Source organism: Pelophylax lessonae, assembly GCF_965119305.1.
Source record: "Pelophylax lessonae genome assembly, chromosome: 3".
In the NCBI taxonomy this organism is placed as follows: domain Eukaryota; kingdom Metazoa; phylum Chordata; class Amphibia; order Anura; family Ranidae; genus Pelophylax; species Pelophylax lessonae.
This window is the reverse complement of record NC_138770.1, coordinates 653,811,642-653,837,715: the sequence shown is the minus strand read 5'-3', so window position 1 is coordinate 653,837,715 and position 26,074 is coordinate 653,811,642. Positions and strand designations below refer to the sequence as shown.

Sequence of the window (26,074 nt, the reverse complement as noted above, 5' to 3'; positions counted from 1 at the left end):
GGCCCTGTGTCATTACTAGACATATGCCGGTTTTCGGTAATTCGATATATCGCGGTATTGCATAGCCACGGTATTGTTATTGTGGCATTTTTAAAATACCGAGTTTCTCTGTCAAGTCTGCCTGACTTGTGAATTGATACATTTCAGTGAGCTGGATGACTCATTCACTCACACAGCTAACCCCTTTCAGCATTAAGTCTCCTAACTATAAACAAAAATGATTACATTTGTATCTTTTCCTTCCCTCTGCCAGGGAGAAAGGAAGTTTAACCTCTTAAAGACTGGATCTTTTTCTGACACGTGTTGCTTGCAAGTTAAAATCAGTTTTTTTTTTTGCTAGAAAAGTACTTAGAACCCCCAAACATTTTATATATTTTTTTAGCAGAGACCCTACAGAATAAAATGGCGATTGTTGTAATATTTTATGTCACACTGTATTTGCGCAGCAGTCTTTCAAACGCAATGATTAGACTTTAATGAATAAAAAAAAAAAAAAAACGTAACAGTAAAGTTATCCCAATTTTTTTTTTTTGTTACACAGAGAATCGTGAGAGAATCGTGATCTTTATTCCAAGCTAAAAAATCGTGATTCTCATTTTGGCCAGAATCGTGCAGCTCTAATAAATATATATATACACACACACACGCATAGCAGCCCACATTACATTATTATATAGCCATCAAGCAGTGTCTGGCCTACCTGGTGATGACTGGTCCTGGCGCTCTGATCCGATGGCCTGGTCTTTAAAGGGGCAAATCCTTGCGATCCAGAAGTGGTTAAACCTGCAGGAGGACCGGTGTTTTTATCTATTAATGACTTTACTATTGCTTTAGGCCTGGTTCACATGTATGTGGGTTGGTGGTTCACATGTATGCGGGTTGGTGGTTCACATGTATGCGGGTTGGCGGCCCACATTTGCACAGGCATAGCAGCCCATTGATTTGAACGGGCTGCTATGCCCTCATTTTCCGCAGAAAAAAGGTGCATGCAGCATTTTTTTAAAATTCAGTGGCCTTGAAATCCATCCTGCTTTTGCACCATGCGACTAACCTGCAGTTCCTGCTCTGGCAAGCTTTCTGCATCTTTTGTATACGTGGGCACGGCATTTAAAAATAAACAGTTTGCGTGTGCAGCAACGGCAGGTAAGTCGCATGGTGCAAAAGGAGGATGGATTTCATGGCCACTGCATTTTTTTAAATTCTGCATGCACCTTTTTTCAGCTGAAAACGCAGGCATAGCAGCTCAAGCCCATTCACATCAATGAGCTGCTATGCCTGTGCAAATGTGGGCCCCCAACCCGCATACATGTGAACCAGGCCTAAAGCAATAGTAAAGTCATTTATAAACAACACCTCCTTCAGGTTTAACCACTTCTTGACCACAAGGATTTGCCCTCTTAATGACCAGGCCATCGGATCGGAGCCAAGCGCCAGGACCAGTTATCACCAGTTAGGCCAGACACTGCTTGATGACCTATTTTAGGCCTGGTTCACAGAGTCTGTACTGACTGACTATATAATAATGTGCATAAGTGAACCAAAGCCCCTAAATTCAGCAATGAAATTGAAGTGAGGTGGAAATTTAATAATTTAAATTTAATAATAGAATACCGTGATAATACCGTATACCGTGGCAAAACCTTAATCAATTAATCGCAGCATAAAAATCTGATACCGTCACAAGCCTAGTCATTACAGGATACATTACTGACGTAGGGGCTGGCAGATCAAACCATTGAGAGCAGCAGGGAGCCATGAGTCCAACACTCCCAGAAGTGTTGGATTGTGTAGGATCTTCAGTTGGCAATTTTTATTTTTTTCACTACTGCAGCATGGGCAGCAGGAGGGTTTGTATTCTGTGTCTTCCCTGCATGGAGTCATGTATTTTAGTTTCCTTAACATGGAAGATGCCAACTCAAAATATAATTAAAACCAGAGAACCACAAAACTAGGGGGTACCCCCACCCCCTTTGTTATATTTTATCCCACCCAGAGTGTTGCTTTATGGGTCACCCTTAAAAATATCAAGGGGGGGGGGGTCATTGTCATAACTAAATAAATCCTACAAAAATGAAAGCTAAGGCCAAAGGAGCCCACCAGTTAAGTAGTTACAAAAAAAAAAAAAAAAACAACACAGGCATGCTTCTAGGTTTAGTCTTTCGAACCACTGAATTACCGTATTTATCGGCGTATAACACGCACTTTTTCCTCCTAAAAATGGAGGAAAAAGTAGCAGTGCGTGTTATACGCCGATATAAGAGAAAAAAAAGTCCAGAAAGAACTAGCAGCGCCGCCGCCGAGAGGTAGAAGGGGGCGGGCGGCGCCGAGGAGAAGGGAGGACCGCTGTCATCGGAAGTCCCGCCTCCTATGCCGACGTCAATCATAGGCGCCGGGACTTCCGATAACAGCGCGTCCTTCCTTCTGCTCGGCGCCGCCCGCCCCCTTCTACCTGTCGGCGCTGGATGCTTTCTGGACAAGGGATTTGTATAGTGGTACTGGCGCTGGCGAGGCTGCATGTAAGGTCACTGGCGAGGCTGCATGTAAGGTCACTGGCGAGGCTGCATGTATGGGCACTGGCGAGGCTGCAATTATGGGCACGGGCGAGGCTGCATGTATGGGCACTGGCAAGGCTGCATGTATGGGCTCTGGCGCTGGCGAGGCTGCAATTATGGGCACTGGTGCTGGCGAGGCTGCATGTATGGGCACGGCACTGGCGAGGCTGCATGTATGGACACTGCACTGATGAGGCTGCATTCGTGGGCACTGGTAAGACTACATTTAATTTAAAAAAAAATGTTCTGAGTTCAAAGCTGTTTATTTTAAATTTCAGCTTTTTTCCTGAAATTTCTGCCCTAAAATTTAGGTGCGTGTTATACGCCGGCGCGTGTTATACGCCGGCGCGTGTTATACGCCGATAAATACAGATTTTGCTACTTATATTGTATGTATTGCTAGGGTTTGAAAAGACCCGGGGAACCCCTGGGTAACTCAATTGTTGTGGGGCTTGAATCAAACCAAAAGGAAAATGGATAAGGCTGTTTTTTGACTGCTACTCATCTCCTCTCACCAGAGATGTGCACATCAAGCAAAATTTGTTTCAGTTTCATTTGCTAAGTAAATAATTTTGTTTTGTCATAATTGTTATGTTAGAATGATTCCTTTTCGGAACAATTCCCTATTTTGGGAGAGTATACATTTATTATTTTTTGAACCAGTTCGTATTTTTGGAAGTTCTGTTATTCTTTTGTTACATCTGAAAATTGGCTGTATTCGCTTTAACGCGTTTGAGACTTGAGTTTCAAGCCACCAAAAGTAACTAAATGGAACTAAATGAATTTCGGATTCGTTCGTTATGTTATAATTTGGAGATTCTGACAAATCCACCTCCTTCCAACCCAAACACAATAAGTAGGAATCATCCAATTTTACTTTTATACTTTACTGTATTTATTACAATATGTTTCCATTTCATATGTAGTGTCATTTTTACAATAATGAAAAATGTTAATGCTAAAAGAATCGTCTGATTATTCAAGAGTCAAAGACGACTGCACTGCTCTCATCCAAATAAAACAAATAAATCCATATTAATACGTATTAATTTCCTATGCTATTAGGTTGAATTCATTTCCCTATTCCCAACGGACATTTTTGGGCCGTGCACATACAAATTAAACAAATGGTCTCTCAACCCCAATACCAAATCTTATTAGAATATTCAGGCTATGCTAACTAGAATAAAAACAAATGGATATGAATCAGTTCCGATCATTGTTATGTCGTTATTTTGGATACCCCAAACAATAACAAAAGACCTCAAACTATCGCATCATGTCATGAAACAAATGAATATGAATGAATTTGTTGTTTTCCTTTTCGGATTAGTTGAAATTTGTTACCATTGTGATTAGTGATCGACCGATATTGGTTTTTCATTGCCGATACCGATATTCTGGCCATTGCATATCGGTATTGGCCGATATGGGCCGATATATATTTCTTCTGTGCAAATGTGAAAAAGTATAAAAAAGAAGTCTTTTTAAAGGTGTACAATAAAATAATTCCCTTGTGTGAAGTGGATCTCAAATATAAACACCAGGTGATGCATCAAAACACACCGCTGTGAGTGCAATAGCCGCTCACCTCACTGCGGTTAAAAAAACGCTTTAAGATCACTTCCAGGGGGGTGGGTAGGTTCCTCCTTGGTGTTGGTAATGGTGTGTTTGTATGGATGGTAGATGGTAATGGCTCCTGTATGGTCACTTCCCCAGCAGCTCATAGATAAATAATAAAGGGCTCCATAGTGAAGTACATAAAATAAGGTAACTTTAATAATAGTAAACTTACATTAAGGTACAAGTAGATAGACAACTCAGTAAGCAGGAGAGAGACCAGCAGTGTCTCCAAACAGCATCCGTCTCTAATTCGTGTGCTTCCGGTTTCGGCTGAAGTGACGTCACCCGGCTCCGGTTTTCGGCCGAAAATTAGAGGGCCCTGCTCGTTAGAGCTTACAATCTAGAAGGGATATATATAGGTGTTTCGGATCGCGAGCAGAATGCCGCGGTTCTTCCCGTGATCCCGAACCATTGCAAGTCGCGGGACGCCCGTGTGGTTCCCGTGACTTGCAATGGCACCCCAAACGCGGCGCGGTTTTGCCGCAATTGTCACCTGATGAATCGGGGTAAACTCGCCCAAACAGAGTCGCGGGATGCCTGTCGCCCAAAAGAAGTACAAGAACTCCTATTGGGCGATAGGCGTCCCGCGATTCTGTTTGCACCATTGGGGTGCCATTGCATATCACGGGAATCGCACAGGCGTCCCATGGCTTGCAATGGTTTGGGATCGCGGGCAGAATCGTGGCAAATCTGAAACGCCTATATGTGAATGGAGCCTAATACCTCTTACTCACTTATAGATTCCATTGTAGCAAGTTAATCAATAATCACTTTACTTGTCAGTGGTCATAATGTTATGGATAATCAACTTCCTTTCTGTAAACATAAAAGTTTCCAAACTGTTCAAGCTATAAATAGGACGGGCAGATTTTTTTTTCTTTTTACAGTCCAACGCTGACAGACTTTATGAACGATGATTTCCAATGTTTCCTGTTAGTACATAAAGTTATAGAGGAGCTTTGGCTTGTTTAACAAGCTTGACAATCATAAACCTCCTGGCCGCCATCTGAACACGCTGTAACTGAGTTTAAGACTCTCAAACACCAAGAGAAGTGCGATTCCAACTCTAGCCGTGTACTCCGAATGTAATCCTGAAAATACCAAGACTACTAAAGAAAAAAAAAAAATATTTAATCCTTGTGTAATTATCTATGCATGAGATGATGGTTGCAGGAAGAGGCTTTGAACTTCTTTTGAAGTGCAGCCAGGGGACATGTCACACGAGGATAAAGGTGACTAAGGAGAGTGACATTGTTGCCTAGCCAACCACACGCATTAAAGGTAATTGAGAGATGCGCAATACGGGGCTCACAGTCCAAGGTCTTGGCATAAAAATATTACGTATATTTAACCACTTTAGCCCCGGAAAGTTTTACCCCCCTTAATGACCAGGCCATTTTTTGCAGCACAGCACTGAAATTGCATGGACGTGCGACGCTGTACCAAAATAAAATTAATGTATTTTTTTCCCCACAAATAGAGCTTTCTTTTAGTGGTATTTGATCACCTCTGCGGTTTCTATTTTTTACGCTTTAAACAAAAACAGAAACACAATTTTGAAAACAAAACAATATTACTTTCTGGTATAAAACGCATCCAATAAAAAAAATTAAAAAAATCGAATTTTGACATCAATTTAGGCCAATATGTATTCTGCTACATATTTTTGGGTAGAACAAAAATCCTAAAAAAGTGTATATTGATTGGTTTGCGCAAATGTTATCGCATCCACAAACTATGGGACACATTTATGGACTATTTTTTTTTTTTTTATTATTGTTTTTACTAGTAATCTCAGCGATCAGCGATTTTTAGTGGGACTGGAACATTGCGGGATACAGAACTGACACTAAGTGACACTTTTTGGGGACCAGTGATACCAATACAGTGATCAGTGCTAAAAAAAAAAAAAATGCACTATTACTGTATAAATTACATTGGCATGGAAGGGGTTAACACTATGAGCAATCAAGGGGTTAAGTGTGCTCCTAGGGAGTGCTTTCTAACTGGAGTGGATGCACCAGAGGAAAAGAGAGATCCGTGTTTCAGCTTATCTGAAACACACGAAACACACTGTGTCCAACCATAGCAGAAGCGGCGCTCCCGCAGGGCGCGCGCCCCCGAAAAACTCATGCACAAAATCACGTACATGTAAATCAGGGATCCTCAAACTACGGCCCTCCAGCTATTGCGGAACTACACATCCCACGAGGCATTGGAAAACTCTGACATTCACAGACATGACTAGGCATGATGGGAATTGTAGTTCCTGAACAACTGGAGGGCCATAGTTTGGAGACCCCCTGATGTACATGATTTTGCACAGCCGGGCTGCCTTCGGCAAGCAGTCCAAGAGTGGTTAAATGGTTGTGCTGCTGTATTAGTGACAAATACTAGATGTAAATAATAAACATAAATCAAAACACACGAATATGCAATAAATATAGTGAATCCACTGTGGATGTGTCACATATCTAGTCGAAGGCTGAAGTGCTGAGAGGGCTCCCCTTGCAACTAAGTGCAGTACACCCCTGAAGATGGTACAGGAGGTGCAGTGCCCAAAGAAGCACAGGTTGCTGGTAGAGTACTGAACCGGTGATCACCTGTAGAATGCTGGGACAGGCCGGATGCACAATCAGGCAAATGTCTCTCAGAACTACAGAAGTACTTGGCAACAGTGCATACAGGAAGCTGTAGTGGAAGCCAGGCCAGAGGTCATACAGGGGTGTTCAGCCTGTAGTGGAGGCAGGTAGTAGGAACAAGAGCAAGCTGAGGTCATACACAGGAGGGTAGGCAAATAGTAGCAAGTCCGTAATGCAAGCCAGGGTCATACAAAGGGGATCAAGCAGCAGCAGAGTCAGTAGAACAAGCCGGGGGGTCAAAGCCAGGAGCAGAGATCAGGTCAAGGGCAAGCCGGGTCAACAACAGGAAATCTAAGGAGATATGCACAGAGGTGCAGGAACACAGGAAGGCTGACGACAATCCAGCAATCTGGTGATTACAGCAGCAGTCTTTTTTAGGACATCTGTCAGGTATTGCTTCCTCCATTGCAGAAGTGTGTTTGCCAATTTGCATTTGCACCAACGCGCATTTGCGTTGGCCGATTCCCCATTCTTGCGCCAGGATGCACGGGAATGTGCCGGATGCATCCATTTCTAGCAATGGAAACATTGCCAGTTCTCCTACGGTCATTTCCTTGACAGGATGATATATACAGTATCTCACAAAAGTGAGTACACCCCTCACATTTTTGTAAGTATTTTATTATATCTTTTCATGTGACAACACTGAAGAAATGACACTTTGCTACTATGTAAATTAGTGAGTGTACAGTTTGGATAACCTGAAGAAAGCAGGCCCAAACCATGATGCTGCCATTACCATGTTTGACAGTGGGGATGGTGTGTTCAGGTTGATGAGCTGTGTTGCTTTTACGCCAAACATAACGTTTTGCATTGTTGCCAAAAAGTTCGATTTTGGTTTCATCTGACCAGAGCACCTTCTTCCACATGTTTGGTGTGTCTCCCAGGTGGCTTGTGGCAAACTTTAAACAACACTTTTTATGGATATCTTTAAGAAATGGCTTTCTTCTTGCCACTCTTCCATAAAGGCCAGATTTGTGCAGTATACGACTGATTGAGTCTCCCACCTCAGCTGTAGATCTCTGCAATTCAAATTCATCTAGAATGATCATGGGCCTCTTGGCTGCATCTCTGATCAGTCTTCTCCTTGTATGAGCTGAAAGTTTAGAGGGACGGCCAGGTCTTCGTAGATTTGCAGTGGTCTGATACTCCTTCCATTTCAATATTATCGCTTGCACAGTGCTCCTTGGGATGTTTAAAGCTTGGGAAATCTTTTTGTATCCAAATCCGGCTTTAAACTTCTCCACAACAGTATCTCGGACCTGCCTGGTGTGTTCCTTGTTCTTCATGATGCTCTCTGCGCTTTATACGGACCTCTGAGACTATCACAGTGCAGGTGCATTTATACGGAGACTTGATTACACACAGGTGGATTCTATTTATCGTCATTTAGGTCAACATTGGATCATTCAGAGATCCTCACTGAACTTCTGGAGAGAGTTTGCTGCACTGAAAGTAAAGGGGCTGAATAATTTTACACGCCCAATTTTTCAGTTTTTTATTTGTTAACAAAGTTTGAAATGTCCAATAAATTTCGTTCCACTTCATGATTGTGTCCCACTTGTTGTTGCTTCTTCACAAAAAATTACAGTTTTATGTTTGAAGCCTGAAATGTGGCACAAGTTTGCAAAGTTCAACGGGGCCGAATACTTTCGCAAGGCACTGTGTGTGTGTGTGTATATATATATATATATATATATATATATATATATAGTCCAAAGGGTGAGGTGCACTACGGCAGTTCAAGCATGTGCTAGCAACCAGACCTTCCCACAGGTCATATATAGAAAAAATGAAGTAGGGGGTTGCTGCACAAAAAGTAATTTTATTCCAGATATAAAATCACATAATTACTTACATAGTTACATATAGTTACATAGTAGGTGAGGTTGAATAAAGACAACAGTCCATCCAGTTCAACCTGTGTAGGTGTGTGTGGCTGCAATCATCTCACATACCCCTGAATGTTCTGATCCTTGAGATGTACGTCTATTAGTCTTTTGAAAGCCACCATACTACCCGCAGAAACCACCTCTTGTGGTAGAGAATTCCACAATCTTGTAGCCCTAACCGTAAAGAACCCCCCACGTTGCCTGAGGTTAAAACGCTTCTCCTCTAATCGCATTGTATGCCCCCGAGTCCTCATGCAATCCCTTCGACTGAACAGCTTTTTTTCTAAGCTGAGATCCCCATTGAGATATTTAAAAATTGCTATCATGTCCCCCCTCAGGCGTCTCTTCTCCAGGGAGAATAAATCAAGCGATTGCAGACGCTCTTCATAATTAAGGTCCTCCCATCCCCTAATTAGTTTAGTTGCCCTTCTCTGGACTCTCTCCAGCTCCAACACATCCCTCCTGAGGACTGGCGACCAGAACTGGACAGAATACTCCAGATGCGGTCGGACCAGAGTTTTATAAAGTGGAAGGATTATAGACTTATCTCTGGAATACGTCCCTTTCTTTATGCATGCTAATATTCTGCTGGCCTTGGCAGCTGCCGCTTGACATTGCATGCTGTTGCCTAGTCTATCATCAACCAAGACTCCCAGATCTTTCTCCATTTTTGATTCCCCCAAGGTTCCCCTCCTAATGTGTATTGTGCTTTTATGTTTCTAGTCCCCAAGTGCAAAACCTTACATTTTTCCACGTTAAAACTCCAAGTTTGCCAAGTCGTTGCCCACTCCTTTATTTTGTCCAGGTCATTCTGTAGGATATCTGCTTCATGCTGTGCAGTTATTGCCCTGCCCAATTTTGTGTCATCTGCAAAAACTGATATCGAACTACTGATCCCGTCCTCAATGCTGTTTATGAATAAATTGAACATGGTTGGTCCCAGGACTGAGCCTTGGGGGACCCCGCTAACTACCTCAGACCAGTCTGAGTTTGCGCTGTTTATTACCACCCTTTGGACAGGCCCTTTTAGCCAGTTCCGTATCCAAGAGCAAACCCTTCTGTCGATACCTGCGGACCTTATTTTATAAATTAAGCGCTTGTGGGGAACTGTATCAAGCGCCTTAGCGAAATCTAAGTACACCACATCCACTGGTCTGCCCTTATCTAGCTCACAGCTCACCTCCTCGTAGAATGTTAAGAGATTGGTTTGACAAGAACGCCCATTTGTAAACCCATGCTGGTTACTGCTGATGATGCTGTTGTCTTTAGCAAACTCTACGATATAGTCCCTTATCATCCCCTCCAGAAGTTTACATACTACTGATGTCAGACTGACAGGCCTATAATTTCCCGGTATATGCCTCTGACCCTTTTTGAATATCGGAATCACGTTTGCTTTCCTCCACTCCCCTGGTACATCTCCTGTCCTAATACTGTCAGCAAAGTTTAGGAACAGTGGTCTAGATATAACCTTACTGAGTTCCTTGAGTACTCTCGGATGTACGCCATCTGGGCCTGGTGATTTGTTTGTGTTAAGTTTATCCAGCCTTTCCCCGATTTCCCCCTCTGTTAACCATAGTGGCAAGTCCTGTGTATTACCACTAACCATACAGTCATGGTCAGTGTACCCCTCCGTTTCCTGTGTAAATACTGACGAGAAAAAAGCATTCAGCACGGTTGCTTTTTCAGTGTCCTCTGTAACCATCCTCCCCTCATCGTTAATTATGTGTGCAATATGCTCTGCTATAGTTTTTTTGCTGTTGATATATTTAAAGAATTTCTTTGATTTTTTTTTACTATCCTCCGCTATTTGTGTCTCAAAGTTTATTTTAGCCATCTTGATTTCGTGTTTACTCTTCTTATTTACTTACGTATTTGTAATTCTGTAATTCTATATCTGGAATAAAATTACTTTTTGTGCAGCAACCCCCTACTTTATTTATATGTATATATATATATATATATATATATATATATATATATATACAAATTAATTACAATTTTTCTCTTAGTGATGTGAAAAACACTCCAATTGGGAAGTTAAACCACAGCACACCAGTATAGTCCAGTAATTTATAGCAAAGCACTGCTGAGAAGAATAAGAACGCTTCCAATACTGTGCCAATTATGTAGTCCTCACCCTAAATGTGATGATGTTGTCCTTTACCCCAAACGGCCAAAAATAACTTTTTGTTGTGATTAAGCACCCAATCCCAGTACTGTAGATCCCCTTTACAGTCTCGTGCACCACCATGCAGTGAATATAGGATGGACCCATACCTGTTTCATAGACTCATATATAGTAGGTCTAGGAACGCTTGATCCCAATTGCGGGGTGGTCAGATGGGATGAGTCATCAAGGGATGATTAACAATCTTCACTTTTAGTATGAACCTCAATTGTATCCTCTCCCTTGGATCCACTACTACATAGGCTGCAGCATTCTGAGGGTTCTGTGAAAAGAGCTCAAGACCACAGACAGACTGCCATAGGGTAGCAAGTAAAATGCCAATTGCTTTATTACTAATTAAAATTACCATCACAAAAAAATCGCTTGTTATAATGCATCCAAGTGAAATAACAGATCCGGCGTGTATCAAATAGTACTTGCTGCTACTCTTCATCCTAGTCTGTGACGGAACCTGGCTCTTCCCCACGTGTATAATTACCGATCACATGACTTCTTTAGGGGTAGCGGCCGTCCTATGTAGGAAAGTCTACTGGCCACGCATTCACAAAAAAACGTCTGGCTATGCCTTTGGGCAGTCCCAGGAGGTATACTCCCTATCTCTCTGCAATAGATACTTTCTGCCTAGTCAGGAGTAAGGACATTGTTCCTTGCTGGGATCTCTGGTGCTGGCAATTTTTTCTTTTTAGAAAGAAATTTTGCTCCTGTTTTTTTCCTGTGAGATCTACAATCAACTGCTGGATTGGGCGATGGGCTGCATAATTTAGATCCAGTGGTCAATAATATTAAATAATAAATCGGCGCAATCAACAATATCCAATAAGTGACAGTGAATGGTGTAAATCCTAATGGCAGCTTGCATAAAGTGTAGTTAGCCCTGGTAATTTATTTTTCGCTGTTCCCACCCCTCATGTTCACTGCTTTGGAACATCCCAATGGTTAAGAAGATCAGGAGCTGTGTCCGTCAGTGAACAAAAGAGAAAATGGGATTTTTGACTTACCGTAAAATCCATTTCTCTGATGTTCATTGACAGAAACAGCACCCACCCCTCTTTTGAGTTGTAATTCTTCTGAGACTACTTGTAACAAAACTGAGTGCCTATAGCAGAGAGAGGGAGTATACCCCCTGGGACTGCCCATAGGCGTAGCCAGACTTTTTTTCTGCCTAGTGTCCTACTCCTCTAGGGGGCAGTATAACCCAATGGTTAAGAAGATCAGGAGCTATGTCTGTCACTGAACACCAGAGAAATGGATTTTACAGTAAGTCAAAAATCCAATTTTTGTGCATTTAGGACAGGTCTTTGTTAAAACAATCTCCTGAGCAACCTAGAATTAGTTTGTGAGAGAGTGAGTCTATTCCACATTTTTACAGCTCTTACGGCAAAAAAGCCTTTCTGTTTTTCCTCTAGAGGTAAAGAATGCCCCTGTGTTCTCTGTAATGAACTGAAAGTAAATAACTTGTAGCCCTCTTTTGGGATGGTTATGAGAATTATCCTCCCCAAAATGGATATTGCGCTAAGAGCAAATGATAATAAAAAAATTGAGTTTCTCTGACTGCTTGAATTTTTGGATAAAAACGTGGGCATTAATCATGATGCATCGTGAAATCGAATCGTATATATAAATAGTGTAATTCTGCACATCAACCTGCTATAGGGTGGATGGCAAGTGGATAAAGTAGGTGTTCTCCCAATTTTGGCTGCAAAAGTGAAGTGGACATACACTTTTAGGCCCCTTTCACACAGGCGGATCTGAATGGATGCCTCATGCATCTCTATGGGGCATCGGATGTCAACGGAGACATGTCCGCTGACATCCGATCCGTCAAATCTGGACGGATGGAAACCCTATTTTCCATCCGTCCAGGGGATCAGATGAGAACGGGCAGATGGTCCGTTCCCATCCAATTTCCCCATAGAGAACAGCGGGACCTGACAGCTCCGTCTCCGAACACAGCGAGGAGACAGAGCTACCATCCGCCTGCTCAGCGGGGGAACGGCGGATCGATCCCCCGCTGAGAAAAACTGAGTCTGCCAGACGGACTCCCTGTGTGAAAGGGGCCTAAGTCTCTGGTTTACAGCAACGATATAACCTAAACACTGAGTCACTGTGCAAACAGCTGTTTTGAGTTTTTTAGTTCCCATCGGTACCCCATTAAGTTATGAAGTAATGGCTGCGGAAGTGTTTAAAATAAAATTGTCATCGAAAGTCATGAATAATATTATTTTTTCTTTCCCCTGCACAGAATCTATCCCACCTTTGACACACCTTTGCCGGCTTGAGATCCGCTCCATCCTTAACACCGAGCGTTTACGGTCTAAAGACTACATACGCCAGCTGCCAATCCCTTCCTGCCTACACGAATATCTTCACTACTCTAATGTGCTAAGTCTCTATGGCATTTCCACAGAAGACAATTTTCAGGAGAATAAACTGGAAAATATCACCCAAGCAGGTGATTGATTGAAATCCGTCTATCACTGGCACCGGACTCCTGGCTGGATTTCAGTATTGTATACTGGCTGTAAATATTTCTATTTTGTAATGGAACCTGGAGCTGCACAAGGCTGTACTGATAGGGAAAGCTGTGCTATGGGAAGTATTAAAAAAACAAGTAAATAAAGTGTACATAAAATCGCTGCATATAACATCATTTATTCTGACTACATACAACACTGTGCAAAAGTTTTAGGCAGGTGTGAAGAAATTCTGTAAAGTAGGAATGCTTTCAAAAATATATATTTTAATGGTTTATTTTTTACCCCTTTACAAAATGCAAAATGAGTGAACAAAAGAAAAATCAAATCAGTATTTGGTGTGACTACCTTTTGGCTTTAAACCAGCATCAAATCTTACATTTGCACAAAGTTAGGATTTTTGTAGGATTAGATCAGTGTTTCTCAACCTTCTTCAGTCAAGGCACCCTTTAAAACTATAGACAGTTTCGAGTCACACCATTCTGTAAAAAAACTATTCTAATAGCTTTACATAATGCAGCAACATCCACACGTAGGACACTCAATGTTAGAGGGGATTTATTCTTCCAAAGCAAATAATGTTTTGCACACTGGTACTGACTAGTTTTCCAATGTTTCTCTTTTCCCCCAATTTCTTTCCATCAGCCACCTAATGTCACCCCAGTGCTGAGGGAGAGGGGCAGAGGATGCTGTGGAAGCAAAAGACATCCTCCTTATTAACTGATGATGTCATTTGTTGTTAGGATGCCAGTGTCTAGAAAGTCATATTGGTGCATAATGAAAACCTGTGGCTTTGTGTAACTAAAAAGCAGGCTTCATCCACCTGCTGGCTTGTATACAGTGGGGATCGAAAGTTTGGGCACCCCAGGTAAAAATTTGTATTAATGTGCATAAAGAAGCCAAGGAAAGATGGAAAAATCTCCAAAAGGCATCAAATTACAGATTAGACATTCTTATAATATGTCAACAAAAGTTAGATTTTATTTCCATCATCTACACTTTTAAAATAACAGAAAACAAAAAATGGCATCTGCAAAAGTTTGGGCACCCTGCAGAGTTAATATCTTGTACTGCCCCCTTTGGCAAGTATCGCAGCTTGTAAACGCTTTTTGTAGCCAGCCAAGAGTCTTTCAATTCTTGTTTGAGGTTTTTTTGCCCATTCTTCCTTACAAAAGTCTTCCAGTTCTTTGAGATTTCTGGGCTGTCTGTCACGCACTGCTCTTTTAAGGTCTATCCATAGATTTTCAATTATGTTGAGGTCAGGAGATTGTGAAGGCCTTGGCAAAACCTTCAGTTTACGCCTCTTGATGTAATCCTCCGTGGATTTCGAGGTGTGTTTAGGATCATTATCCATTTGTAGAAGCCATCCTCTCTTTAACTTCAGCTTTTTCACAGATGGCATCAAGTTACCATCCAAAATTTGCTGGAATTTTATTGAATCCATTTTTCCTTCTACTCGTGAGATGTTCCACGTGCCACTGGCTGCAAATACAACCCCAAAGCATGATTGATCCACCCCCCCCCCCCCCCCCCCGCTTAACAGTTGGACAGAGGTTCTTTTCATTAAATTCTGTGCCCCTTCTTCTCCAAACGTACCTTTGCTCATTCTGGCCAAAAAGTTCAATTTCAACCTCATCGGTCCACAGAACTTGTTTCCAAAATGCATCAGGCTTGTCTGTATGTTCATTTACAAAGTTCAAACGCTGATTTTTGTGGTGAGGACAGAGAAGAGGTTTTCTTCTGATGACTCTTCCATGAAGACTATATTTGGACAAGTATCTCTTTATAGTGGAATAGTGTACCACAACTCCAGTGTCTGCCAGATCTTTCTGGAGGGATCGTGCAGTCAAACGTGGGTTTTGAATTGTTTTTCTCACAATCCTGCAAGCTGTTCTGTCTGATATTTTTCTTGGTCTTCCAGATCTTACTTTAACTTCCACTGTTCCTGATGACTGCCATTTCTTAATTACATTCCGAACAGAGGATATTGGCATCTGAAAACGCTTTGCTATCTTCTTATAGCCTTCTCCAGCTTTGTGAGCGTCAACTATTTTCAGTTTCAGTTTTCTAGACAACTGATTAGAAGATCCCATGGTGCTGATTGTTGGGGCAAGGTCAGATGAGTCTGGGCATTTAAAACCTTTGAGATTGACATCACCTGGTCTTCCCAGACGATGATTGAGTACAATCCATGACACTGGCAGGTCTCAGCCTTGCAAAGGGGGCAGTGCATGCTATAAATTCTGCAGGGTGGCCAAACTTTTGCAGACACCATTTTTTTGCTTTCTGTAATTTTGAAAGTGTCAATGATTATAGGGGAATGGAGGACATCGGCTATGAAGAAAGACTACAAGCACTGAACCTATTCTCTCTGGAGAAGAGACGATTGAGGGGGGATATGATATCAATGTACAAATACTGTACTGGCGACCCTAGTATATGGAAAAACCTATTCAGAGAAAGGAGATACAATAAGACACATGGTCACTCACTAAAACTAGAGGAAAGGCGGTTTAACCTTAAAGTGCGTAAGGGGTTCTTCACTGTAAGAGCGGTAAGGATGTGGAATTCTCTTCCACAAGCAGTCGTATCAGCGGGGAGCATTGATAGTTTAAAAAAAACTATTGGATGGACACCTTAAAGACCACAACATACAGGGCTATACAATGTACGGTTAAAAGCAAACACACACACATCATAGGTTGAACTGGATGGACTCATGTCTTTTTTCAACCTCACTAACTATGTAACTAATGATGGAAATAAAATCTATCTTTTGTTGACATATTATAAGAATATCTAATCTGTAATTTGATGCCTTTTGGAGATTTTTCCATCTTTCCTTGGCTTCTTTATGCACATTAGTACAAATTTATACCTGGGGTGCCCAAACTTTCGATCTCCACTGTACAATTTTTTATACATTTTTTAGCTATTTTGCAGATGCACCCCTAAAGAAACCTGAAAGCATCCTGGTTGAAAAAGGCTGGATTAGAGTCAGGTGTATAATTATCAATTATACCAAACGGACGCTAAAGATCATCAATTTCATATGTTGGTTGAAACACAGACTTTGGAGGATAAGTTCACTTTTTTTTTTAATAAATAATAAATGCACATTTTTTAGCAGGGAAAAAATGTGCATTTATTATTTTATGTTGCAGGAGCCTGAAAGGCATTGCACCTGTGATCAGCAGATCACTGATGCCATTCAGGTCTCCTGCACAATGTCAATGTATGGGCTTACCCATACATCCCATATGGGTAAGCCGATACTCTCTGACAGGAAGACTTAATGACTACCATAGAGCTCCACAGCGCTATGGAAGTTCATCGAGAGCTACAAGCCAACAAGGATGTCGGGACTTGTAGTTCATTCAGACACACAGATCTGTGTATCTGAATGATGCAGTCATTCAGATTAAAAAAGGGATGGAACACGTAACATGTTCCCAAAGGTGAACTTATCCTTTAACTCAGTGATGGCGAACCTTGGCACCCCAGATGTTTTTGAACTACATTTCCCATGATATTCAACTACACTGCAGAGTGCATGAGCATCATGGGAAATGTAGTTCCAAAACATCTGGGGTGCCAAGGTTCCCCATCACTGCTTGAACTCATGGGTGTCAAACTGGTGATCCTCCAGCTGCTGCAAAATTACAAGTCCCATGAGACATTGGAAGGCTGACAGAGGAACAGCCAAACTCTACTACTAAGGTTGTAGAAGACAGTCTCATGTGACAGGTCATACACCATGGCAAGACTGAGCACAGCAACAAGACACAAGGTAGTTATACTGCATCAGCAAGATCTCTCCCAGGCAAAGATGACACTAAAAGAGGACGGGGGCGACTTACTGTAAATCTAGATATGTTAACACCATCTTGGTGTGGGACAGGGTACCCCAGAATACTAATAAAAAACAAAATTACGGGAGAGACCCTAAGGAGAAAAAGCGGGTACTAAATGAGACCACAGGATTAGAACACTGTAAACAATATCTTTATTAGGGACTACAACATATTACAAAACAAATAGCAAAAAAGCTATATTATCACCCCCACCCACCACTTAAAATTGACAATGTTGCCAGTAAAATGTAAACAGAGTCCTGCCAGTACACAGGTCACAGATGCTTAATCGCCACTCACAGCAACCCAAAGCTCCCAAAAAGTATATAAGGATATTGTGAGTGCTGTTAGTTGAAAAAGCAAGAGGTGGCTGCATCCAGCAGCTCATAAAACCTGCACACATTGAGCAACTTCAAAATCGAATCTGAATCCTACCTGCCTGTTTGGTATCTGCTCAATGGCTGTGTGCTGAGATGCCTGTACTCCTGTGCATGTGTGGGAGTGACATCCCGCGCTAGCCAAAGAAGATGGCCAAAGATTAGCACCTGGAAGAAGCTCAGAAGAATGTGCCGGCGCTGGTGAGGAACTTCAGACTATTGAAGTGGAGGTAAGTGTTGCAAACTTTAGTTCCAATTTAGGTTAATAATTATTATTTCAGTGGGCACTCTAAAACATCCACAGTCCATCATTGTCAGGGGAAACAGCTGATCTTTTCAATGTTGAACATGTCAAATTTTTTGTATTAGCGCTAATATTTCCATGATGTAGGACTAGCTCTGGGGTATCAGATCTGTGTCCATAATCACATGTACAGTATTTCCATGCATGTCCATGCACCCATCTTTAACATAATGGGACTGTACAATCATTGGATTTGGTCAACCACAAAGTGTGTGTAAGCTCAAACCATGAATGCCTCTTATTTGATCCCTTTTGGTCTGTAAAATATATTATAGAAAGCATTTTGTTGAAACTGTTCAAAAAATATCCATTGATCTGCCATAAACCCATTGAGCTTCTAACTTCCTCCATGCTCCCTGCCTGTGCTGTACCAAAATCCCAATTATCAGCCATGCCCAGTTCTCTTCTTTGGACAACAGAACACCTCCATCCTATGTTATAAAAATGATTGGGAGGGAGAATTTCTACATCCTTAATACACTTCTAGTCCCTAGGGTGACCACGCAGATTCTACACTGTATTGTCACTCTGTGACTGGCAGGATCACCAGGTGAAAATAAAGGGAAACTAACAATGAAAACGAATGCAGCCATTATGTCTAAGGGCTGGCAATCAGCAATATATAAAGTTTTTGTTTTTGTAATGAGATGCTCGATTTAGGGCTCTAATAGGATTCATGTTTTTGGCAGGGTTAGGTTATCACTTTTAATCTGAAGAAAATCTAGAGGCTTAAGGCCTCAGGCACACTGGACTTTATCAAAAGGCCAGTAGTGTCAGCTGTAGCTGTAGAATGAGTTTTTCAGCTTTTTTACAGTAGCGTTTTTTAGCTTTTTTAACAAAATTATACTCCCCCCCCCGGTGCAGTAGTGGGTTGGTTTTTCACATGCCCTGTGTCCCCCTGGCCTGGGTATCTAGTGGGCGCAATAGATTAAAGCGGGAAGTGAAAAGGGATGAACCCACCCCTCCAAAACAGTCTGCAGAGCTGTGATCCCAGAGAGGCTGGAGAAAACCCATGCAGGGTGCTCGCTGAGGTCCGTGGCCCGGAGAGAACAAATATGCAAAAAGAGAGGATGCGGCACTTCCAAATGCAGGAAAATCATGGAGTTTATTGCACATAAAATCATCCGACATAGACCATAGGACAACACATCACACGATAGTGCTTAATCATTGATTAAGCACTATCGTGTCCAGTGTGCATGAGGCATCATTGATTAAGCACTATCGTGTGAAACGCGTTTGCTGAATGGTGTGTTGTCCTATGGTCTATGTCGGATGATTTTATGTGCAATAAACTTCACGATTTTCCTGCATTTGGAAGTGCTGCATCCTCTCTTTTTGCATATTTATCTAGTGGGAGCACTCCACCCTCAAGGTTGTTTGTGCTTGGGGGGTCTTCCTTGGGTTCACCTATGCTTCTGTTAGGCCTGCGGAGCAGGTTACCGGGCTTCCACGCATCCGCGCTTAAAGCAGTTGGACCCGCCAGTAATTGAAGCTGCGGCTTTGGGGCTTACTGGCCAGACGCTCTGTGGAGCGGCCCTATTGAAGCCGCCGCTCTTCCTTGCAAACATCCGCCCTCCCCTCTGCTCCCTTGATTCAGTTCAGGTCCCCTCGGTCCGTGCACTCATGTCCGGACTATCAAAAATTTAGGCCGCAGCTTGCAGCCTTATGTTCGTGTGGCCAAGCCAGGCCCCTCCTTTTGGTGGGGTGATGCTGTGGGGATGTTCCGGGTTGCCGGTGGCTTTAGCCATCATTAGGCTAAGGGTGCCCTTCCCTGTAGGTGTTGTGGGGCCTTAGAGCAGATTCTGCCTGCGGGACTATCCACATCAGAGGCACTGGGGGGCTCTTTTTGCGGCCTCCTCTGCGGGATATGGTGAGGATGATTCCCCTTGGAGGTGCGTTGGCAGTCGGCGCCCTCTGTACGGGGCCTCAGTCGGCGGCCCCTTTGTGTGGCCTCAGTCAGCAAGCCCTTCTGGATTTTTTGTTTGGGTTTCCCTGAACGCCCTCCCCTGCCTCATCTGTTGCTAGATCCTGAATCTGGCTCTGTCTCCGTGGATGTGCCCACCCTGCAGGGAACATTGCAGTAGCCATGTTCCCTGACCTATCTGCTAGTGAGGATGATTCCTCCACAGCTGTAGCTGCGCTCAAGAGACGCTGGTTGACGCACTGATTGCATTCATGCGGGTGACTTTTCATATGGAGGGTGCAGCTGAGGCGGCTGCGTAGGTGGCACTTACATGCCATCTCGCACAGTAAACGTGTTTCCTTATCCCTCCTATTTTGACAAGTTTGTCTATATTACGTGGGAGCATCTAAAACACCCACTGTGGTTGTCTTGCTGTGAGGTACTGCTTTGTGAAGTCGCTATTACAGATGTGGATTTTTCCGCCAGTGGTGGACCCCCCTTTCTCCAGGTTGAACAGGCAACCATGATTCCAGTAGAGGAATCTCAGGCCTTTAAGGATCCGGCTGACAGGAAGGCGGAAGCAATATCTTAGAGGGTGAGCAGGTTCTACCTGCCTTGGCTGAGTGGCGGACCAGTCAGTCCAGGGGCTGCAGTTTATCTGCCATGCCTCTTTGGATGCGGCTCCCCTGATTTCTAAGTGATCTGTTTCGGCTGTGGACTTAGACGTGTATTGTGGCTTAAGTGTTGGTCTGCGAAACAGACCTCCAAAGAAGCTCTTACTGCCTTACCCCTTCAAGTGGTATCCCGATCGGCTGTTTGGGATTACCTTGTATTGCATCGTTAAGAGTCTCACGGGGGGAAGAGTATCTTTCACCGTCTTTCTCGGCCCAAAAGTGGTTTTAAGTCCACGTCGGGAGGTTCCAAGTGGCCCTGGTCTAGCAGGCCGAGTGCAGGATATTTTCTAGACCCGCAGACAAGGTTCCTTCAGCTTGAAGGTGCGCCCCCACCCATGCCTGGAGTGGGGGGGGTGTTTTTGTTGGTTTCCGTGCCCGTGGACCTCCTTGGTAAATAAACCAATGGGTCCAGGAAGTGATACTGTCCGGTTACAAGTTTCTTTTTTTTTTTTTTGAAAATTGTTTTTATTGTCGTTTTCCAAAAGGTAGTACAAAACGGAGCCTATCGGGCATACCTAGGCTCGTACACAAAACAGGAACCAAACACCAAAAAAAAAAGAAACAACAAATAAAATACCATAACTAAAAAGAAAACAATCTTTCTCTTAATTCCTCCGACAGTCGCCGCCCACTTCATATTCATCACCAATGGGGTTATGTCCTTTATTCCGTAGGAGTAGCTAGGCAATAGAATATGTTAGTACAAAGACTTTTAACATATCCCACCCCCAGGGGGTGGTCCCCTCAGTACATAACCCTCCACTTCCTGTATCCAACTCAGTTTCATTTGTCTAGCTGTCAGGAGTAGCTGGAAGTTTCTGTGCTGGGGCACCTTGTCTCAGCTCTCTTTCCTTTCTTTGGATTTTATTTGAGTTTTTTCTCTCTTTCTTGTTAGCTGTTATTTTACCAGCATTAGTTAGTTCTTCTGATGAAGAGGATCATGTGGGCTGCGTCTCGGGCTGACCCCCCTGGTAGCAGGCTGTGGGTCAGTGGCTTCTCAGCCCGCCATCGAGCGTTCAGTCAGGTATCGCTCCTGAGTTATCTGAACGACCCATCCCTGTTCCGTGCAGGGATGCTAGGTGAGGTGGCTACCTCACTGGACGCTGTGCGGTTTCTCAACCCACCTTCTGATGCGTCCTGGATGCGACTCTCCCTGCCTCATGTGCAGCGGTTTGTTCGCCTGTGCGGGTCCCCCACGCCATGTGAGAGGTAAGTGCATTTATGTGGGGACCTGTCTGTCTGGGGGGTGTCAGTCTGGGACTGTGTACCTTGCCCTGTGTTCACACTATTACGTTTTCCCTATCTCTCACATTGCATGCTGTGGGCTGCAGGAGGGGGGGCTGGCTGCACTCTGTGTCAGTTTTCTGTCTGTGTGAACGGCTGTGTGCTGTGGGGCTTGAGTTTCTCATGCTTGGGGCACATTACAGCGCCGCTGCGGCGGTTTACCATGTTCCTTTTTTGGGCAGATGGTGTGTTTTACTTCCCCCTCATGGGGTGTGGGAGCAGCGGTTTCGGCGCCAAACGGCGCCATTTTGGCTGCGATCGCTCCGGCCGCATGTTTTACATGCATGGCGGCCATTTTCTTGTAGCCTCCATAGGCTTTCATAGAGCGCCCTGTATGCCAGCACTTCCTTTCCTTTCCTTCAGGAGCACCGCAGGCAGCAGCAGCAGCACCGATCTCTCCAGGTTCATTTCTCTTTATAAAATCCCTGTATCCTGCCTTGGTATACTTGTCCCTGTGGGGGTCCCTTGTGTGGGATGATTAGTGTGAGTGGGCTACGATCGCAGAGCTCTCTTAAAGGGGCGGTCACCCATTTATTTTTGCTACTTTAAGGGCATGGATTCTCAGGAATACTAGTTTCCTGCCAATTTGGTGGGAAGCCAGGGGACTGCAGTTTCCCCCCCCCCCGGGGGGGATTTGGCTGCGATTGTGGCTAGCCTTGCGACTCAGGTGCAAATGCTGGTGGCTGCTCAATCCTCTAAAAGGCCCAGAGTTTCAATTTCCTCTGTTTCAGAGGGTGATGGTACTGGGGCTGCTGGGGCAGAGATCTCCTTATCGGGGTCTCGTTCCTCCCTGGACCTTATAGGGTCAGCAATGGAGGCTGAGGTAGAGGGGGTTGATAATTCTCCCCCTGGCTCATCTGAAGAGCTTGCACTCATGGATGAATTGGTTGCTTCTATCAAGCAAACTCTGCGTTTCGAGGAGGAAACATGTCCTCCAGCTGCCTTGGCGGCTTATGGGACGCAGAAAAGGCGCATATCATCGCAGTTGTTTCCATGCACTGATGATTTTCAGCACGCTGTGAAAGAACGATGGCGTAATATACGCAAAACTTTTGCTGTACCAAGTAGGTTTAAGCTGCGTTATCCTTTTACGCCCGCTACTGATGGGCGTTGGTGTGTCCCACCTCCGGTGGACCAGGCGTTAGCAGTTTTGAACAAGTCCACTGCGATTCCTGCTGAAGACACCCCGGTGTTCCGGGATGCCACGGACAAGAGGATGGAGTCCTTTGCCCGTCGTACCTATTCTATTATGGGTTCTATGTTGAAAGCTTTATTGCTTCACTTATGGCGGCCCAGGCGGTCGCGAACTGGACGCAGGTGCTTAGGCGTGTCCTGGTGGCTGATTCTGCCCCCCGGGCGACTTTGGATATGGTGGATGAAATCCACCAGGGTGTCATGTATTTGTGTGATGCGGACCTGGATATGGTTCCGTTGGCTGCACGTGTACACAGTGTGGCGGTGTTATCTCGCCGCCTGGTTTGGTTGAAGTGTTGGTCTGTGGATCAATCTTCACGTAAGCCCTTGGCCAATCTGCCTTTTGATGGTTCTTGCCTTTTTGGCGATTCCCTGGATGCCCTAATTAAAGGGGTCACGGGGGGTAAGAACACGCTCTTACCTCAATCCCACGAGACTAAGACGGCTCCTGGAAAAAAGAATGCTTTCTTTCGGCCCCCTCCGGGGGCCTTTTCGTGCCTTTCGGTCACACTTTGGGGCAAGCCGTCCAAGGGTCAAGGCTCCCGCAGGAAGCCGTGGGCAGGTAAGCAAAGGTCCGGCCAATCCGGTTCTGCGGCCCACAACAGTGCGGCCTGAAGGGGCGCCCTCACCCAATTCACAGGAAATCGTTCGATCTGGCTGCTAGATCGAGTTTCTCTCTCGGCCGGAGAGCAGATTTTTTCCCTCAAGTCTTCTGTTATCCCCGGAGCGTTTGCGGGACCTGCATCTAGCGGTGCAGGACCTGAGGGCTCAGGGAGTGGTGGTCCCGGTGCCTCATCGGGACAGATTTCGGGGGTTTTCTATTCAAATCTGCTCACCGTGCCCAGGAAGGAGGGCAAGGTGCGTCCGATTCTGGACTTGAAGGCGCTGAACCGCTTTGTGCGGGTGCGCAAGTTCCGCATGGAATCCCTGCGGTCGGTGGTGGCTGCCCTGGTTCCGGGGGAGTTCATGGCTTCCATCGACTTGCAAGATGCGTATCTTCACATCCCGATTTTCGAGGGTCACCAGAGGTACCTTCGATTCGCCATAGCGGAAGATCGTTACCAATTTGTGGCGTTGCCTTTTGGTCTCGCCTCGGCTCCGAGGGTGTTCACCAATGTGCTGGCACCGGTTCTGGCTTTGTTGAGGGCCCAGGGCATTTCGGTTCTGGGGTATCTGGACGGTATTCTGGTTCGGTCTGCGACCAGCCAGAGTCTGGAGAAGGATCTGTCCGTCACGTTGCAGACTCTGCAGGAGTTTGGTTGGACGATCAGTTTTCCTAAGTCGACATTGTGCCCATCGGTTCGGATTTCTTACCTGGGTATGATTCTGGACTCTGTCCAGGCGAAGGTCTTCCTGCCGGAAGAAAAACTCGCAGCTCTTCAGGAGGCAGTCAGGTCCCTCAGGGACGTTCCATCTTCGTCCATTCGGACGTGCATGCGGTGTCTGGGATTGATGGTCTCGGTTTTCGAGGCGCTTCCCTTCGCCCAGTTTCACACACGGGATCTCCAAGCGGAGATATTGTCCAAGTGGGACGGGCGTCCGCAGTCTCTGGATCTCCAGATGTCATTGAGTTCTCAGACCAGAAGGGATCTTCTGTGGTGGCTTCAATCCCCCTCAGTATCGGGGGGCAAGTCTTTTCGTCCCCTTTCGTGGACGGTGATCACCGCGGACGCCAGCCTGTCGGGCTGGGGTGGTGTTCTGGGAGTTCCGTCCACCCAGGGTGTTTGGTCGACGGAGGAATCCTCCCTTCCGATCAACGTTCTGGAACTGCGAGCGATACTACTTCGTCGTTGGACGGACAATCTTCACGGCTACCCGGTTCGGGTGCAGACGGACAATGCCACGGCGGTGGCTTACATCAATCACCAAGGGGGCACCAGGAGTGCCCGGGCGGCTCGAGAAGTGGCCGCGATTCTGTCTTGGGCCGAGACGCATGTCCCGGCAATATCGGCAGGTCACATTCCGGGGATGGATATTTGGCAGGCGGATTATCTGAGCCGTCGAACCCTGGACCAGGGAGAATGGTCCCTTCACCCGGCTGTCTTCCAGATGTTGTGCGCGAGGTGGGGTCTTCCGGAGGTAGACCTGTTCGCGTCTCGTCTGAACAACAAAGTGCCACGGTTCGTGGCAAGGACGTGCGGTCCTCGGGCAGACGCGTCGGACGCGTTGGTTGCCCCGTGGCATCAGTACCAACTGATGTATGCGTTCCCACCGATTCAATTGCTGTCCAGGTTCCTTCGCGGAACAGACCACGGTGATTCTTGTGGCACCGGACTGGCCTCGCCGGTCCTGGGACGCAGACCTCGTGCATCTGGCAATCGACGCCCCGTGGCGTCTGCCTCTTCGAGAAGATCTTCTGTCGCAAGGACCGATCTTCCATCCTGCTTTACAGTCGCTGGCCTTGACGGCCTGGCTGTTGAAACCGAGGTCCTGAAGAACAGGGGTCTTTCCCCTGAGGTCATTCACACCTTAATAAATGCGAGGAAGTCTTCCTCGGGGAAGGTTTATTACCGTACTTGGAAGGCGTATTTTGCCTGGTGCGAATCCAGGGGTTTCTCTCCTGACACTTATTCGGTGTCTAGGGTGTTGCCCTTCCTTCAGACGGGTGTTGACCAGCGTCTGGCGCTGGCCACGATCAAGGGTCAGGTGTCTGCTTTGGCCGTTCTTTTTCAACGGCCTGTGGCATCGGATTCTTTGGTTAGCACTTTTGTGCAGGGGGTACGTCATCTGATCCCTCCTAGGAGGGACCCTCTTCCCCCTTGGGACTTGAATCTAGTTCTATCAGTATTGCAGCGTGCTCCTTTTTGAAAGGTTCAGGGAGATCTCGCTGTCTTTGTTGTCCAAGAAGGTGGCCTTTTTGGTGGCTATCACCTCGACTCGTCGAGTGTCGGGGCTGGCAGCCTTGTCCTGCAAGTCTCCGTATCTGGTTGTGCATTTGGACAAGGTGGTCTTGCGACCTAACCCTTCTTTTCTTCCAAAAAGGGTTTCGGACTTTCATCTCAATGAGGACATTGTCAAACCTTCGCTTTGCGCGAAGCCGAAGCATCCGACGAAGGTGTTGCTTCACTCCTTGGATGTTGTCCGGGCGATTAGGGTCTATCTCAAAT

General features: G+C 45.0%; 1 protein-coding gene across 1 annotated transcript in view; it reads left to right on the top strand.

Moving 5' to 3' along the window:
* The window catches only part of ASB3 (ankyrin repeat and SOCS box containing 3), a 286,288-nt gene extending 272,752 nt beyond the window's left edge, over positions 1 to 13,536 (top strand). The window contains exon 10 of the mRNA XM_082249958.1: positions 13,143 to 13,536. Within this exon, the coding sequence (XP_082106084.1) occupies positions 13,143 to 13,360 (218 nt within the window). The 3' untranslated portion in view covers positions 13,361 to 13,536. The remainder of the gene's footprint in view (positions 1 to 13,142) is intronic.
* Positions 13,537 to 26,074: the final 12,538 nt, after the last annotated feature.